General features: G+C 42.8%; 1 protein-coding gene across 1 annotated transcript; it reads left to right on the forward strand.

Moving 5' to 3' along the window:
• The first annotated feature begins 3,232 nt into the window (after nucleotides 1-3,232).
• On the forward strand, nucleotides 3,233-15,782 carry LOC138785783 (thioredoxin-like). The gene is made up of 5 exons (XM_069962102.1): nucleotides 3,233-3,388; nucleotides 6,743-6,847; nucleotides 8,250-8,309; nucleotides 11,033-11,098; nucleotides 13,525-15,782. The coding sequence occupies exons 1-5, from the start codon at nucleotides 3,365-3,367 to the stop codon at nucleotides 13,591-13,593; spliced, it is 324 nt and encodes a 107-aa protein (XP_069818203.1). The 5' UTR covers nucleotides 3,233-3,364; the 3' UTR covers nucleotides 13,594-15,782.
• The last annotated feature ends 953 nt before the right edge of the window (nucleotides 15,783-16,735 follow it).

Below are 16,735 nucleotides of genomic sequence, written 5' to 3' on the forward strand. Positions count from 1 at the left end.
CGTACGCTAATCTGGTTGTCACCTTTTTGGAGGAGCACTTCGTCTATGGAAGCCACCAGTTTCAGCATGTTCTGACCTGGTGGCGTTTCATAGACGACGTGTTCCTTATTTGGACTGGTGGGGAGAGTGAACTTTGTACATTCATTGAGTTCCTGAATACAATAGACAATACTATCAAATTCACGGGCACATATTCCAATAGTGAAATTCACTATCTGGATGTTAAAGTGACATTGATTGACAACAGATTATGTACAGACATTTTTAGAAAGCCCACAGACTGTAATAATACCCTCCATTATACAAGCTGTCACCCCAGACAGATGATAAATTCATTGCCATATAGTCAAATGCTGCGGGCCCGCCGCATTATAGATAGTGACAAACAACTACATACCGCATTTAATACCATGAGAAATGAGTTCACTAGTAGAGGATATCCAAGGACTCTATTACATAAATGTCAGGATAAAATATCTAATATTAAAAGAGACACATTGTTGCAGAAGAGTACCCAGAAAGACAAACTGAAAAGAATACCATTTGTGAGCACGTATACACCAACATCTGCTAAGATAGGCAGGAGTATACACAAGTACTGGTATATATTACGTGATTCTTTTCCTAAGATTCCTGAACTCCAACTCCCTCCCCTACTTTCTTACAGGAGAAATACAAATCTACGAGACAGACTTGTCAAAACAGACATATCTATTAGAAAAACTGACACCCAAACATTTTTGTCTGTACAAAAAAGAGGCTGTTACTCATGTCCAAATTGTGTCACTTGTAAATATTTGGTTAAAGGGACGCATTTCATCCATCCAGGCACACAAGAAAAATACAAGATAAGGCATTATCTAACTTGCCAATCAGATTGGATCATCTATGTGATATGGTGTCCCTGCAAAAAGATATACGTAGGTGAGACTACATATGATTTACGCACCAGATTTGGACAACATCGATATTCAGTCCGTAAACAGAAATTGGACCTGCCATTGTCTAAACACTGTACGGAAGCAAGGCATTCTGAAAAGGACCTCAAAGTAATGGTAATTGACAGAGTACCGCCATTAAAATATGGTGGTGATAGAGTGAGTGTTCTGAAAAAAACGAGAATTACAGTGGATTTTTAAATTAAAAGCGTTAAGTGAAATTGGACTCAACATTGAGTACAAGGTTAACAGCTCTATGTTTAGGTAGCCTTGCTCACCACTTGCCCAGATTGACTTATCTTGGTAGAAACTGTAAATAATTGTGAAACACAGTATAAAATGTACTTACCTTTTCTAAATTTATTCGCAGACTCTGAAATCTAACAGGATGGAGAACCCACCAGGAGAATGGGAGATGACTATATTTTATGATTTCACCATCGGCCCCTGGAGACATGACGTGCTATACCACAATGAGGGATTCACACTGAGCGGTATTGCTAAACTACGTGTTGGACCTGGAGAGGTCCTCCGGAGACTTGGCCGAACAACGAGCGCCGCGGAACTACTCGTCCGAGTGGTACAAGTGGAAGACTCGTGCAGGCATCAGTTCACACTGGTGCTGTGGCCATATTCCGGCTTTGTGGTGTACCGCAGTGACGTGCTATTCCCAGGTGAGCAACAAGCGTCATGTTGCCTAGTAACATCAGACGGGGTGCCAGAAGTCACATGACTCCATTTTCAGACAACGCTTCCTGCTACTCCCGATGTCTCTATGGTGTGATTCTTCATCCTAATTATTTACTATTTTGTAATATTAAGGAACTTTCTCTTAAATACGGCTATTTGCCTATATGAAATTTCAAGCGATCTTATCACGGACACAGAATGGACACTATGCACAAATGGTCACATGATAAGCAAGAATCACCTGATGTATGTAAATCACTGGGGATGCCTGGAGCAACCCTCGTGATCCTTAATCACAGCTGTAATGAATGTATAATTTAAATGTTAACCAATCACAGAATGAAGTTTGGATATAAATAACTCACATGTGTTTTACTGGGCACGCTTGAAGATAGCGGCAGTAGCCGCTGAAACGTCGCGTTTGTATGCTGCACAAGTCTTTTGAATAAACCGCACCTTTTTTGAAATTTACCAAGGAGTGCTGTGGATTTTCCTCCATTATATACACCGGTCTTTGGTCCTGACCAGGATCCGCTGGCACCTGTTATTCTTTTGAAGTCTGAAGTGCTGCTCCGTTTTCCTATTTTATCTATCTATCTATCTATCTATCTATCTATCTATCTATCTTCTATCTATCTATTATCTATCTATCTATCTCCTATCTATCTATCTATCTATCTATCTATCTATCTATCTATCTCCTAATCTATCTATCTATTTATTATCTATCTATCTATCTATCTATCTATCTATCTCCTATCTATCTATCTATCTATCTATCTATCTATCTCCTAATCTATCTATCTATTTATTATCTATCTATCTATCTATCTATCTATCTATCTATCTATCTATCTATCTATCTCCTATCTATCTATCTATCTATCTATCTCCTATCTATCTCCTATCTATCAATCAATCAATCAATCATTTATCTATCTATCATCTACAAACGCGAGGTTTCGGTGAGTCAATCACCATTTTGAAGCATGAAAATGGCGATCGACTCGCTAAAACGTTGCGTTTATGACCGATTTAGGGGCGTGTTTTGGGGTTAGGGGCGTGTCTTTGGGTGGGGCTAGGGGCGTGTCCATGTCCCTCTTTCCTCTCAGCCAAAGTTGGGAGGTATGTGTTTATTGGGGCCAGCAGGGAGGGGAGGCAGGCAGTGTTTATTGGGGACAGCGTGGGGGGGGGGCAGTAGCGGATTATAATGTGGGTGGTTTGGGCGGATTGACGGGGTGGTCATTTACTCCGCCACTGGCCAGCCCCCAGTCACTGCAGATTATTGCATTACAGTACAGCCAGCCCCCAGTCACTGCAGAACATTGCATAACAGTACAGCCTGAGTGTGGTTACTTCCTGTGGATCACATTCCACTGCACAGAAACCTTGGTAAAAGAAACACCTCAGAAACAGCCCAGGGGCACGGCATAATTCTCTAACAAGTTCACCGTGACTGACTGCATAGTAATATGAGTAAGAATAGCTCCGTCCACACAAGAAGCTGGTCACAAGGGCATGACGTCATCACAGGTCCTATACGCCTTCCTCTGGCAACTACATCCTAGCCTCCACCTCTACCCTTCCAGTCACGTGACAGCCCAGGAGACGTGTCATGGCCGGGCTCTCCCCTAGGGGGCGTCCATCTTCTCACTGTCCCGCCCAGCCCTTTTCTGTATATGTAGTCAGCAGGTCAGAGCGGTACCTGCAGCACTTCAACCCCTACAGCCAACGTCATGGTGCATTACGTGGAATCCCTGGTAAGTGCCATTATGTATCCGGTAACTGCAGGGACTATGTCGGGGTGGGGTGGGGGTGCTGTGGTCATCCTCCTTACCCGCCGGGGAGAAGAATCAGGAGTCTCCTGAATGAGGGATGTATTAGGGGGAATACCGGCCCTTCCATAGATGAGGGTATAGTGTGCACAGTGTGGCTGTAGTGTCTGAGCTATTGGCAGCTGCCTGTTATGCGGCACAGCCTGCTCTCCGGCACTGTCGCGCTATGGCACTAGCTGGTACAGCCCGGGCTCCCCGACCCTCCTGTGTGTCCTGCAGCAGTCAGCGGGCGTGGCCTATACTGTCATGCGGTGCCTCAGTGCAGTGTGTAGGCCTCCTGTGCCCTTCCTGGCTCCCTCTCTGGCGCTCAGTCATTGGTGGTTCGGTGCCTACACAGGGAGAGGAAGGAGAGGGGGACCTGCGGCCCTCCTGCTGATGCAGAACTACAGGTACCATCCTGCCTGAGCACAGGAAGCCCGGCCTGATGGGAAGTGTAGTCTGCCACAGCTACAGGGGCTGCAGGTTCCCCTTCCCTGCCTTATCCAGCCTCCACACCTTCTCCCCAAGCTGATGTATTAGTGCAGAGGTGGCATGCTGATGGATAGAGAGGTGGCATGCTGATGGATAGAGAGCCGGCCCAGAGATGGCATGCTGATGGATAGAGAGGTGGCATGCTGATGGATAGAGAGCCGGCCCAGAGATGGCATGCTGATGGATAGAGAGGTGGCATGCTGATGGTTAGAGAGCCGGCCCAGAGGTGGCATGCTGATGGATAGAGAGGTGGCATGCTGATGGATAGAGAGCCGGCCCAGAGATGGCATGCTGATGGATAGAGAGGTGGCATGCTGATGGTTAGAGAGCTGGCCCAGAGATGGCATGCTGATGGATAGAGAGATGGCATGCTGATGGATAGAGAGCCGGCCCAGAGATGGCATGCTGATGGATAGAGAGCCAGCCCAGAGATGGCATGCTGATGGATAGAGAGCCAGCCCAGAGATGGCATGCTGATGGATAGAGAGCTGGCCCAGAGGTGGCATGCTGATGGATAGAGAGGTGGCATGCTGATGGATAGAGAGCTGGCCCAGAGGTGGCATGCTGATGGATAGAGAGGTGGCCCAGAGATGGCATGCTGATGGATAGAGAGCTGGCCCAGAGATGGCATGCTGATGGATAGAGAGCTGGCCCAGAAATGGCATGCTGATGGATAGAGAGCCGGCCCAGAGATGGCATGCTGATGGATAGAGAGCTGGCCCAGAGATGGCATGCTGATGGCGAGCGTTAGAGAGGTGGCATACTGATGGATAGAGAGCTGGCCCAGAGATGGCATGCTGATGGTTAGAGAGCTGAACCAAAGATGACATGCTGATGGTTAGAGAGCTGAACCAGAGATGGCATGCTGATGGTTAGAGAGCCGGCCCAGAGATGGCATGCTGATGGTTAGAGAGCTGAACCAAAGATGACATGCTGATGGTTAGAGAGCTGAACCAGAGATGGCATGCTGATGGTTAGAGAGCTGGCCCAGAGATGGCATGCTGATGGTTAGAGAGCTGAACCAAAGATGACATGCTGATGGTTAGAGAGCTGAACCAGAGATGGCATGCTGATGGTTAGAGAGCTGGCCCAGAGATGGCATGCTGATGGTTAGAGAGCTGAACCAAAGATGACATGCTGATGGTTAGAGAGCTGGCCCAGAGATGGCATGCTGATGGTTAGAGAGCTGGACCAGAGGTGGCATGCTGATGGTGAGCATTAGAGAGCTAGCCCAGAGATGGTAAACATTAGAGAGCTGGCCCAGAGATGGCATGCTGATGGCGAGCATTAGAGAGCTGGCCCAGAGATGGCATGCTGATGGATAGAGAGGTGGCATGCTGATGGATAGAGAGCTGGCCCAGAGGTGGCATGCTGATGGATAGAGAGCTGGCCCAGAGGTGGCATGCTGATGGTTAGAGAGCCGGCCCAGAGATGGCATGCTGATGGATAGAGAGCTGGCCCAGAGGTGGCATGCTGATGGCAAGCATTAGAGAGATGGCATGCTGATGGATAGAGAGCTGGCCCAGAGGTGGCATGCTGATGGCAAGCATTAGAGAGATGGCATGCTGATGGTCATTGGCCGCACAGTTTGACAGGTTACAATGTAATCGTCTCATTTGTTGGCTGACCGCTGGCGCTATTACCCAGGGCAATGTTGTTCTGTGCGGCAGATGATCACCCTGTGTATTAGGGCTCTAACATTCAGGCTGTGTTCACACGTGTAATTTCATTGCGTTACTGCATCACTTTATTGCAGTAATTTCATTGCCATCCAGCTGTCCTTCATTGCGTTACAAATTAGCTTTTATGGTAAAATGAATGGTGGTGGTAACAACAATCTATTCATCTATTGATGGGGGGAAACAGGGAACGATCTTAGGTGAACGTACCATCAGGTACATTGCTATTTTCTTAAATTGATTGCGCCAGCATGCTGGTGCTGTGATCTTTTCTTTAACCGCGGCTCATTTCCTGCACGCTGTGATGGTGTATTCCTGAGCACTGGAGGCAGGCCCCTCCCTTCTATGTCGCCACTCCATTAGAATTAATGTAGCTGCGTCAAAAAGAGGAGGGAGTTTCGTCACATTGGGGGCCGGCACACCGGCCTCCAGTGCTCAGGGACAGGACAGTGCTCGGGAATAGACCAGCACCGTGGGCAGGAAACGGGCTGTGGCTCAAAAAAAAAAAAAAAAAAAGACTTGGCACCCCGTGCCGATCTATTTATATAAAAGAACCTGATGGTACATTCACTTAAAAAAAGATATTTGTTTTTTTGGAAGAAAATGTATATGTTTTTTTTTTATTTTTTTATTTAGTGTAGGGGGAAAAAAAACAAACTTTGCTCTATTGGCAAAGATGAAAACTGATATATCATAGCAAGCACTTTTTCCGTTGATGTCTTTGAAGAGAATGTGTCGTCAGAAAATGTTCAAAGCGAATGTGTACACACACACACACACACACACAATTTTTATCATTGCAGTACCTGTAATGGCACAGTATTTTTGTGTTAAAAAAAAAAAATCTGTTGTCCCCTCTATATCTGTACAGTGTTACAGTGGCAGGTAACATCTCGGACTCCCCTTCCAGCACAGAGCATGCTTACAAACATGTCCCATACAAAAAATAGGCTTTGGAGATGTTTGTTGTGTCCATGAGGCTTGCCATAAAGCATTTTATTAAATGCTGTTAAAAACACCTCAGGCAAAATGGTAAATCTAGGCGACGCATTCTCTAACAGTCTGTCCTATAATGTGTTTCTCTTAAAGCCTGTTATGTCTCTGACTGTAGATTCTTTTTTTTTAACAGCCTGAATTTACTGCCATTATTCAAAGTGGTGGAGATAAACTTATAGTTGTTGATTTTACCGCATCATGGTGTGGACCATGCCAACGTATAGCTCCTTTCTATGAGGTAAGTTTAGAACACTTGTCTAGTCTGGCTTGCAAATACACTATTATTATATTGAGAGTTAATAGAAAGGAGTGCCACATTGTGGACTCTGATCTATGAGCCCTGGCACAGATGATGGAATCTCCAGCTGGTCGCACAGCACTTTACAGCAAAGATGCAAATTAGAAATGACACAGAGCAATCAACATACTGGCTTCGTGAAATATTCAGTCTACTTATAAAATTACTTTATAAATATTTTTCCATATCAATTAGTGGAGCATTATTATGGAATCATGAAGATGATTCATCATTATGAAGAGGTAATGATGGCTGTATTTCCTGGTACTTTACATTAAATATCAGGATAAGATAAGGATTAGGATAAGATTGATACTTTGCACCAAGGAATAAAATAATTTAAGTGTCAACAGTTTAGAACTCCAAATTGCAGGTGACAGATTCACTTTGAGCACTTCCCCTATTACCTTTTGAACTAGTGGGGTATGTGGACTCTACAAAATATGCGCGGATCACCTGCGTCAGATTCCACAGCTCACCCCGCGAGCCTTTCTGCCCGTGCCATAGACTCCATTCTTTGGATGGATGGCAGAATCTACCCGACCATTGAATGAACAGGTTCATTCTTTAGATGGATGGCGGAATCCGCCCGACCATAGAATGGAGTCTATGGCACAGATGGAATTGCGGGCAGGGGTGAGCTGCGGAATCTGTTGTGGGTGATTCCATAGGGCAGCGGATTCCATAGTGTGCATATACCTGTACTGGGTGCCATCAATATACATAATGTATTATTTATATCAGTTTGAAGTATGTTGTATGAAGCCAGAATGTACAACTATTAACGACGCTTCTTCATGTGGTGGAACCAGCCATGGCTGGAACGTAAGTTTTTTTATTTTTTTTATTTTTTTTTTATTTTAACTTTTGTACTTTTTATACCGACCAATTGTCGGCCACAGAAACATTTCTACCAATGCTCCTGGACAATAATAAGCCCTTGTAAAAGACCCTTTATACACAGGTGCATAAAATGGTAAACAGTGCTGAACATGTGGTTTGTCACCAGATTACATATGAATTATAGAATTATGTCACTAACAAAATCTCCTCCACAATCCCTTTTCATGCACTTTAGTTGTATTGTTATCTTATTACTATACTATTGGAGTCAGTTGTTGGGCTTCATTACCTAGAAGCATCTCTAGTAACCAGGCTTCTTCAGATCTGTAAATGACTGTACTGCTATCTAAAAACAAATGTTCTTGTTAGTTGAGCAAAACAGTTGAAATAGTATGTCTCAGCCAACTGTTATGTGGTCTTGTAAGGTAATCTTGGATTAAAAGCTATTTTTTTTTTTTGTTTTCACCATTACTCATACCATTTTGTTTTTATTTTCTAGTCCCTTGCTGCTACCTACCCTGGAGTTCTGTTATACAAGGTTGATGTGGATGAGGCATCGGTAAGATACAGCTATGCCCCCCCCCCCACAACGTGTGTGTGTGTGTGTGTGTGTGTGTGCGCGTGCGCGCGCACACATAGCTGTTGGAGTAGGTCATTCAAAGCACTAGAAGTCAATCCTAATACTATTTCTATCTATATCCAGCTCTATATTACATCACCCTATACACAAGAGAGATGGTGTGGGTTGCATTTCCACCTCTTAGATTGTGTTCTGGATGCTTTTTTTGTTTGTTTGTTTGTTTGTGTGTGTTTTATTTATTTATTTTTTCCCTTTGAATCTGCACCTGTCTAAATATGCTCCACCCGGTGCACAGATAGTGTTAGTTCACCGTTAATATAGGTAGAAGGAAGTTCCTGCAACTCTGTTAAGGCTAGATTTACACTGGGTTTTTGCAATCCGTTTTTTCAATGGAAGTCAATGGAAAAAACAGATGCACACAAATGCATCCTTTTTTTTTTATCCTTTTTTTTGCAAAAAACTAAACTGATCCGTTTTTTTTTTTTTGACGGACGTAGCTGACACTACTTTTGTGTCCGTAAAAAAAAACATTTGATCGTTTTTTTTTTTAAAAACAATGGAAGTCTATGGAAAAATGGATGCACACAAATGCATCCATTTTTTTTTCATCTGTTTCTTATCCGTTTTTTGCAAAAAAAAACAGGTGAAAAAAAAGGTTTGCAAAAACGCAGTGTGAACCTAGCCTTAGTTGGCAGTTTCTTAATTTGGCTTCGCATACAATCCAAGTCAAACTGATGCGTTTCGATCATGATTAGAGATGAGCGAACCTGGAGCATGCTTGAGTCCATACGAATCCGATCGTTCGGCATTTGATTAGCTGGGGCTGCTGAAGTTGGATAAAGCCCTAAGGCTATGTAGAAAACATGGATATAGTCATTGGCTGTATCCATGTTTTTCAGACAACCTTAGAGCTTTATCCAAGTTCAGCAACCGCCACTAATCAAATGCCGAATGATCGGGTTCGGATGGACTGTCTTAATCATAGCATGACATAAGATAAAATAATACATGGTTATATAGTGTTTTTTGTGAGGTTGGGTCCGTCCCATAATGATGTTATTGTTTGCAATAGGTAACATACTGTGCGCTGCTCCACCGCTATTGCAAATAAAATCACGTGAAAAATACAAAAAACGCACACAATGGTGTGTAGAAAATTACAATGTTAGGAACACAAATACAAGAGATACATCCAAATATAGCAAGAACAAGACATGATATCAGTATTGGAACATCATATCTATGATTTAAACCTGTAGGACGCCTTGTTCCCAATGTGAATATCCAAAAGGCTTCAAGGCTGAGCCGCATACTTTCCCTATTGCCGCCTCTAGCCGTGTAGCCAACTGGTTCTATGCCTGTGCATGAGATATGGGTAAGGTCTCCGGCATGAACTGTGAGGAAATGGTTGAGGGTGTGAAGGGGGGAGTAAGGGGGCTGGTTGAGGGGATGCATGGGGGCTGGGTGAGGGGTGGAAAGAAAGAGGGATGCTTTTACTTTTTTTTGGGGGGGGGGGGGGTCATTTTGTATTGGGATTTGATTATAGTGGGGGTTTTTTTTGTTTGTTTTTTATAGTCCAGCGCTCCGACGGTCATAGGGACAGTGGACTGGCCCCCTGTGTGAAAAGTTTTGGAACCCCTGGGCTACACCATTAGATAATATTTTGTGTAAGGCTGGGTTTATACTATGTTTTTGTAGTCTTTTTTTTTTTTTTTTTTTTTATCTGTTTTTGCAAAAAACTGAAGCATTTGTGTGCATCTGTTTCTCCATTGACTTCCATTCTGGAAAAAAAAAGTGGTTGATTTATACTTCATTTTCTTTTTTTATAGTGGATAAATGGATCAAAAGAGATGCACACACATGCATCTGTTTTTGCAAAAACAAATTGCGCAGTTTGAACCCAGCTTTACTCTGAATCCTGATGTAAAATTATTGATATTTTTGAAATTATATTGTTAATATTATAATGTTAATATAACAATATTATTTTTTCTTTCTTATACAAATTCAAGGAATATAATTGGGGGCCAGATTAAAAAAAATTGTGGTGTCATAGGGGGAGATTTATCAAAGGGTGTAAAATTTAAACTGTTGCAAACTGCCCACAGCAACCAATCACAGCTCAACTTCCAGCTCTAGTAAAATGAAAGTTGAGCTGTGATTGGTTGCTGTGGCCAATTTGCACCAGTCAAAATTTTACACCCTTTGATAAATCACCCCCCTATGACCACTTTTCTTTTTTAATCTTCCCCATAGTGTGTTTTTTTTTTTTTTTTTTTTTCTATTTTAATCTTTAACACACTTACTGTGCGGGATGAATAATATAATAACGTTGTTCAGGTTGTAACAATTTTGGTGATATCAAATATGCTTTGATTTTATTTATTTTTTTTCTCCAAATATTTTCTAGAAAAAGGGAAGAGAAAAAAGTATTTGTTTTAGAGGGATTTATTTTATTGCAGCAAAACCAAGTGGGAATGACCTATTAATATACCTAAGCTGTTTATGCAGATCACCATCATGTTAGTATAGTTCATCACAGATGACACTATGCTGTAATCCTACATTGCCCCTGCCCCTCCGCCCTGAAATGATGCTGTTTTGTTTTCAATATAAACATCATGTGTCATTCTGCAGTGAATGGCAAGCTCTATGTATTTGTTTGAGATGCACATATATCATTTTTTTTCCTGTTTCTGCAGGAGATAGCTGGTGAATGTGGTATAAGAGCCATGCCAACATTTTTCTTCTATAAGGGTGGAAATAAGGTATGTCCTAACAGTTTAAAATAGGGTTATGGTTTATGGCTATGGATATTATCTTTTGAAGTAATTTTCTTTGCATTATGTTTATTATTGGATCAAAAACACTTTCTCTATAAGTTTCTAAGATTTTTTTTTTTTTTTTTTTTTTGCCCATAGTAACTAGAGATGAGCGAACCGGGTTCGAGTCGATCCGAACCCGAACGTTCGGCATTCGATTAGTGGCGGCTGCTGAACTTGGATAAAGCTGTAAGGTTGTCTGGAAAACATGGATACAGCCAATGACTATATCCATGATTTCCACATAGCCTTAGGGCTTTATCCAAGTTCAGCAGCCACCGTTAATCAAATGCCGAAAGTTCGGATCGACTCGAGCATGCTCGAGGTTCGCTCATCTCTAATAGTAACCAATCGCAGCTCTGCTCATTTAAATGAGCCCTGGTGAGCTCTGATTGGTTGCTATAGGTGTTAAGAGACAAAGTTTGTATCACAGAAAAAAAATATAAAAAAATATGTAAATTAATTAAAGGGGCACTTAGTTGTTATGTTTTATTTAAGGGCAGCACTATATAAAAAGTCCATCTTATTCTTACCTGTCTGCGCTCCCCCAGTGTCTTTTTGTGATAGCTCCAGGTCCCCCCAGGGTCACAGCTCCCACATCTAAGACTAACTTGCCTTGGCAGTGGCAAGCCCCCTCAGCTTAACGATGAACGCAGCGCTGTCCCGTCTAAGGGTATGTTCACGTCTCGTTTTTGGCCCCACGTTGGGCTACACATCAGGAATCAGTGAAAAAAGTATGCTGGCGTGCGGCCGACGGCCACATCGACTTGAATGAGCAGGACGGAGTCATTATGTGACTACGTTCTGCTCATTTGCCAGACGTACACTGCCTTTGTGCAGGACTCAAAAGTATGGTTGACCACACTTTTGAGTCCTGTGCAAAAGCAGTGTACGTCCGGCAAATGAGCAGAACATAGTCACATAATGACTCCGTCCTGCTCATTCAAGTCAATGTGGCTGTCGGCCGCACAACGGGCTGCAAGTCAGCATCCTTTTTTTCACTGATTCCTGACATGTAGCCCGACAGGGCCAAAAACGAGATGTGAACATACTCTAAGCCAGTGATTTGTCGAGCAGGCTGTCACTCCTGTGACAAGTTAATCTTGGAAATGGTTACATCAGCAGGGTGGTTAGGAAAGAATAAGATGTTTGATGTTTTATATAAGGGCAGCACTATATTAAGTTACCCCTTGAAAAAGGATACCCCAGTGTGTGTGTATATATATATATATATATAATATTATTTTTTTTTTTTTACTTTTAAAATCAGCTGATGTCAGGAATTTATATAGATTTGTATGCCCTGCACGAAGTGGTGTACTTAATCTAGTCTGACATAGTGCTCACTGCTGCTGCTCTGTCAATAGCAATAGAAAATCTCTGTAGAAACCCTCTCCTGCTGTGGACAATTCCTGTCACAGACAGAGGTGGCAGCAGAGTGCACCATATCAGACTAGATTTAGGAAGTGGTGTACTTATTTAGTGTGAAATGGTGCACTCTGCTGCCACCTCTGTCTGTGACAGGAATTGTCCACAGCAGGAGAGGGTTTCTACAGAGATTTTCTATTGCTATGGACAGAGCAGCAGCAGAGAGCACTGTGTCTGACTGGAAAGAATACACCACTTCCTGCAGAACATGCAGCACCTGATAAGTAGAAGTAGTGGCAAACTGGAGATTATAAATAGAAGTAAATTACAAATCTCTGGCACTTTCTGGCACCAGTTGATTTGAAAAGAAAAGATTGCACTGAAGTACCCTGCTGGGATAGGGCCCTGATTGGCTAAGCAGGACGTCCAGATGCCAGGAGCCACAGAACAAGCTGGAGTGCGGACCAGTAATGTATGCACCGGGCCGCTGGGGGTTAAGGGGGCTGCCACTTACATACTCGCAGCGGGATGAAAATTACGCTGCGAGTATGTAATCCTATTGAAAGTTACAGGAGGGAAATCGCAGCGGATTTGGCTGCAAACTCGCAGCATGAAATCCGCTGCGATTATATGTGTGAAGGCATCCTTTAGGTGTCCCAAATTAGGCTTTATGTAGGCTTCCCCAGACCCTCTAGTGGCTGAGAGGCACAGCTACAACCCAGCTTCTAGTCTACAAAGAAGGCACCTACACTAAAATCACTGAAAAGAAGTGTTCACACCTCTATTGCAAACCAGGGGACTGCAGCAAAACATATGGCATCATGGTTCTGAGCTTGGGAGGGGGTGTCACTTGCATTCCCTTGTAAACAGGGGAAAATGTTTTGTCTTGAACTAGTTTAAGTAGCAAATGTATAACTGTTGAAATTATGTACTGTTGTCTCTATTGGAGCCCAATGTTTCCAGTCTGTTGACCTTTATATAATTATACATCTTTAACCCTACAGGTTGATGAAATGTGTGGTGCTGATCAGTGTGAGCTTGAGACTAAGGTCAAGAAGTGGATGCCCAAATGAAGAAATATAAGATCTATTGCATGGAGACACTGTTATTTGCCTTAAGAGTTGAACCTCCATATCTTTATTTCCTGTTTTTCCTGCGGTCACTTCTGTAAACTTTTCTTGCTGAGACAGCATCTACCTCCTCTTAAAAGCATTGTGGTCACTGGCAGCCTTAGGGGTCATTTTACAAATTCAGTGCACGGTCCGCAATTACAGGTGCTATGGAACAGACTTCGGAACTCCCAACGATATCTTGCATTATTGCGCTATATACTAACATAGCCATATGGCTGTGTCTGTATAGTAGGATTAAAGTTTAAACTTTCAGACCTTGATGCCAGGAGTTCTAAATTCCTGTCTGTAGTCCATAATCCTTGTAGGGACAGTAATTGCAGAACGTGTAAATTCCCCCTTAGTAATGTTGGTTGGTTTATAATGTTCAATGACTGTCTCTGATAGTGAGGTTGTGTAAAAAAAAAAAAAAGTTGCTTATGCATTAAACTAATTTGCATTCTAGAAGTGCCAGTCATGATTTTGTTTTGTCAGTGCTTTCTACTCTGATTCCATGTGTTCACATGTATAGGATCTGCTCATACTTATCCGAACAGCTCCTTACTATGTACTCTAACAGGAACTCTAGGTTAAGAACTATTTGTTGAAAGCTGGCAAACCCCTTTTTATTTACCTGGCCAACCTGATTTGTTACACAACATTTTGATGTCTGATTTATGGATCTATGACTTTTTATATAGGAGAATGTGGCTGTCTTCATTTCACAACTGTTCGACCAGCTTTAAATATGCTCCTTTTCTGGTTTCAACTTCTCTTTTTCGCATGGTTTTATTTTACAGGATAAAGTATTGAACCTATAAAATAATTAAATAGATTTAGGCAGTGTGGTGAAAAATCTTGTCATTCTACTCTGGGAGGGAGCATTTTCTAATATATGCCGGAGGATGGGTTGTATGAAAATAATAAAGTGCAAGCACGTTTCCGGCTGCTGTGGCACCCCCGGTATCCTACTGATTAGTCTCGCTGTTTAGCTGCTTCTGGGTCCTGGGTCCGAGGAGTTACAGGCCTGCGAGCCAATTGGTGGCTGAGATGGGATACTGCTGCAGCTGCGGATTGGCTTGGCTGGCCTGCAACATAACAGCCTCAGAACCTGGAAGCGGCCAAACAGTAAGACGGATCGGTAAAATACCGGTGGTGCCATGGGAGCTAAATGCTTTTTATTATTTTCAAATGACCTATCCCCGGGCATATATTAAAAAAGCTCCCACTAGGAGTACCCCTTTAAGTTGGAAACACAGTTTAAACTTGTGATTAAAACATAACAGGAATAAGAATAGTTGTGACTACTCTACTTATTGTTGCACTGCACTCGGCCACAGACAAAAAACGCAAAAGAAGTGGGCAGCACTAATTGAAACTAATATCATTCAAAATATCAGTGATGGCAAAAGAAGAAAAAAAAAGGCGTATGCCACAAATTAGAACACACTTTCTAATAGTAACATGATAAACATATCTTGATAGATATAGACATGAATGAATACATAAAACACCAGAGCATTCATGGCTCAAACATAATCACAGAATATCCCCAAAACATTAGAAACTCTAAAAACAAAAAAGTGTGTGCAGTGGAGCTGCGAGGAAGTAGTGTCACATTGAACAAGCCAGTGACAGAAAGACGCCCCATGCGTATCTCTCCATCCATGTAGCTTTGTCAGGAGATGATGTTCTTGTTCGAGCTACATTGGATACTCTCATACATTTGATTGTGAAGGGACTTGTGAATATATAAATGCATTACCCAGTGAGTGGGGTTGGTTTCCATTACCTGGGACTAGCGAATCTACAGTAGGAATGAAGCGATTCCCAGCAGGAGCAGGATTCCCAGGAGCGGAGTAGACTTCAAAGCCCACAGCCTGATGAGCAGAATGCAGATAGAAATGAAGCAATGCGCTCATCTTTTCCTAGGACCCTTCCATAATTTTTTTTTTATTTCATGTTTTGGTGATACGCTGGTCATTTATTCATGTGTAAATTAGTAAAGATGTGTTGATCATGTTACTTTCGGGTAATGGGTTCTAATTTCTTGCATACAGCTTTTTTCTTTTTGGTTAGAGTGCAGTATTTTCCTAATATCCTGTTTTGGTATTTTCCTTGTTAAATGTTTTCATTAAACAAACTATACAATATTTTAGTGTTGTCTTTCCAATCACAAACTATAATGCACTGTATTTATAACAATGTAATTTTCCCAATCACCCTATGACAGCCCATACAGCAGCGTCCAAGCGTCCACCTCCTTCTGTCAAGACAGGAGATGGTCGGCATAAAACCTCGCACCTTCTATGTATCGGGATAAAGTACAGACTGAAAGAGCCTGGTCCAGAAAGCTACTCAAAGGGACATTTAGTTTTCTAAGAAATACTGACAATCCTGCCAGGACCAACTGGCAGTGTATTTTCCGGCGTATGGGTGCGTTCACACCTACAGGATCTGCAGCAGATTTGATGCTGTGTTCAGTTATTTAAATGAAATCTGCTGCAGAAAATCAGCTGCAGATCCTGTAGGTGTGAACGCACCATATAAGACTACTTTTTAACCCCGAAAAATCTTCTCAGAAGTCGGGGTTCATCTTATACGCCGGGTATGGTCGGTGGGGGAGCTAAAAAATGGCAGCATCCCAACTATATGGGGAGACCACTATTAAAAAAAAAAGTTAACCCACTTGTGACCTGTTTCTGACAGCCGCGCGTCTCTTGTCCTGTATCACACTGCCTGCGCCGGAGGTCACCGAAGCTCTCCAGGGCAGCTGAGCATCTCCTCGGAGACGCTTACCTGCCAGAAGAGCTTTTGGGAGAATGACAGAGGCTCCTGAAGTCTCCGAAGTCTTGTCATTCTACCGAACCTCTCCTGGCAGCCGAGCCCTTTAACTGCAGTTAATCCCTGCCTGACTGCAGCAGGGCTTTAGCTTGTAAACCCTGCTGCAGTCAGGCAGGGGTTAACATTTTCCGGCATCTAAGGCGAACCTCTGACAATCTTCTTGAGAGTCAGGGGTTGTTTTATATGCCCAGTCACCTTATACGCCGTAAAATACGGTAAGTGATTTCCTCCAAGAGTTGTAAGTGCAGGTGATGAGCAATTA

This window comes from Dendropsophus ebraccatus, chromosome 3 (genome assembly GCF_027789765.1).
Source record: "Dendropsophus ebraccatus isolate aDenEbr1 chromosome 3, aDenEbr1.pat, whole genome shotgun sequence".
Lineage (NCBI taxonomy): Eukaryota > Metazoa > Chordata > Amphibia > Anura > Hylidae > Dendropsophus > Dendropsophus ebraccatus.

Bases quoted from the DNA above. Each gene is read 5' to 3' on its own strand.
- LOC138785783 (XM_069962102.1), top strand. From the start codon at position 3,365: ATGGTGCATTACGTGGAATCCCTG. The intron at 6,848-8,249 runs GTAAGTTTAGAA...TTTATTTTCTAG, and splicing joins GTATAGCTCCTTTCTATGAG to TCCCTTGCTGCTACCTACCC. The intron at 11,099-13,524 runs GTATGTCCTAAC...TTAACCCTACAG, and splicing joins TCTATAAGGGTGGAAATAAG to GTTGATGAAATGTGTGGTGC.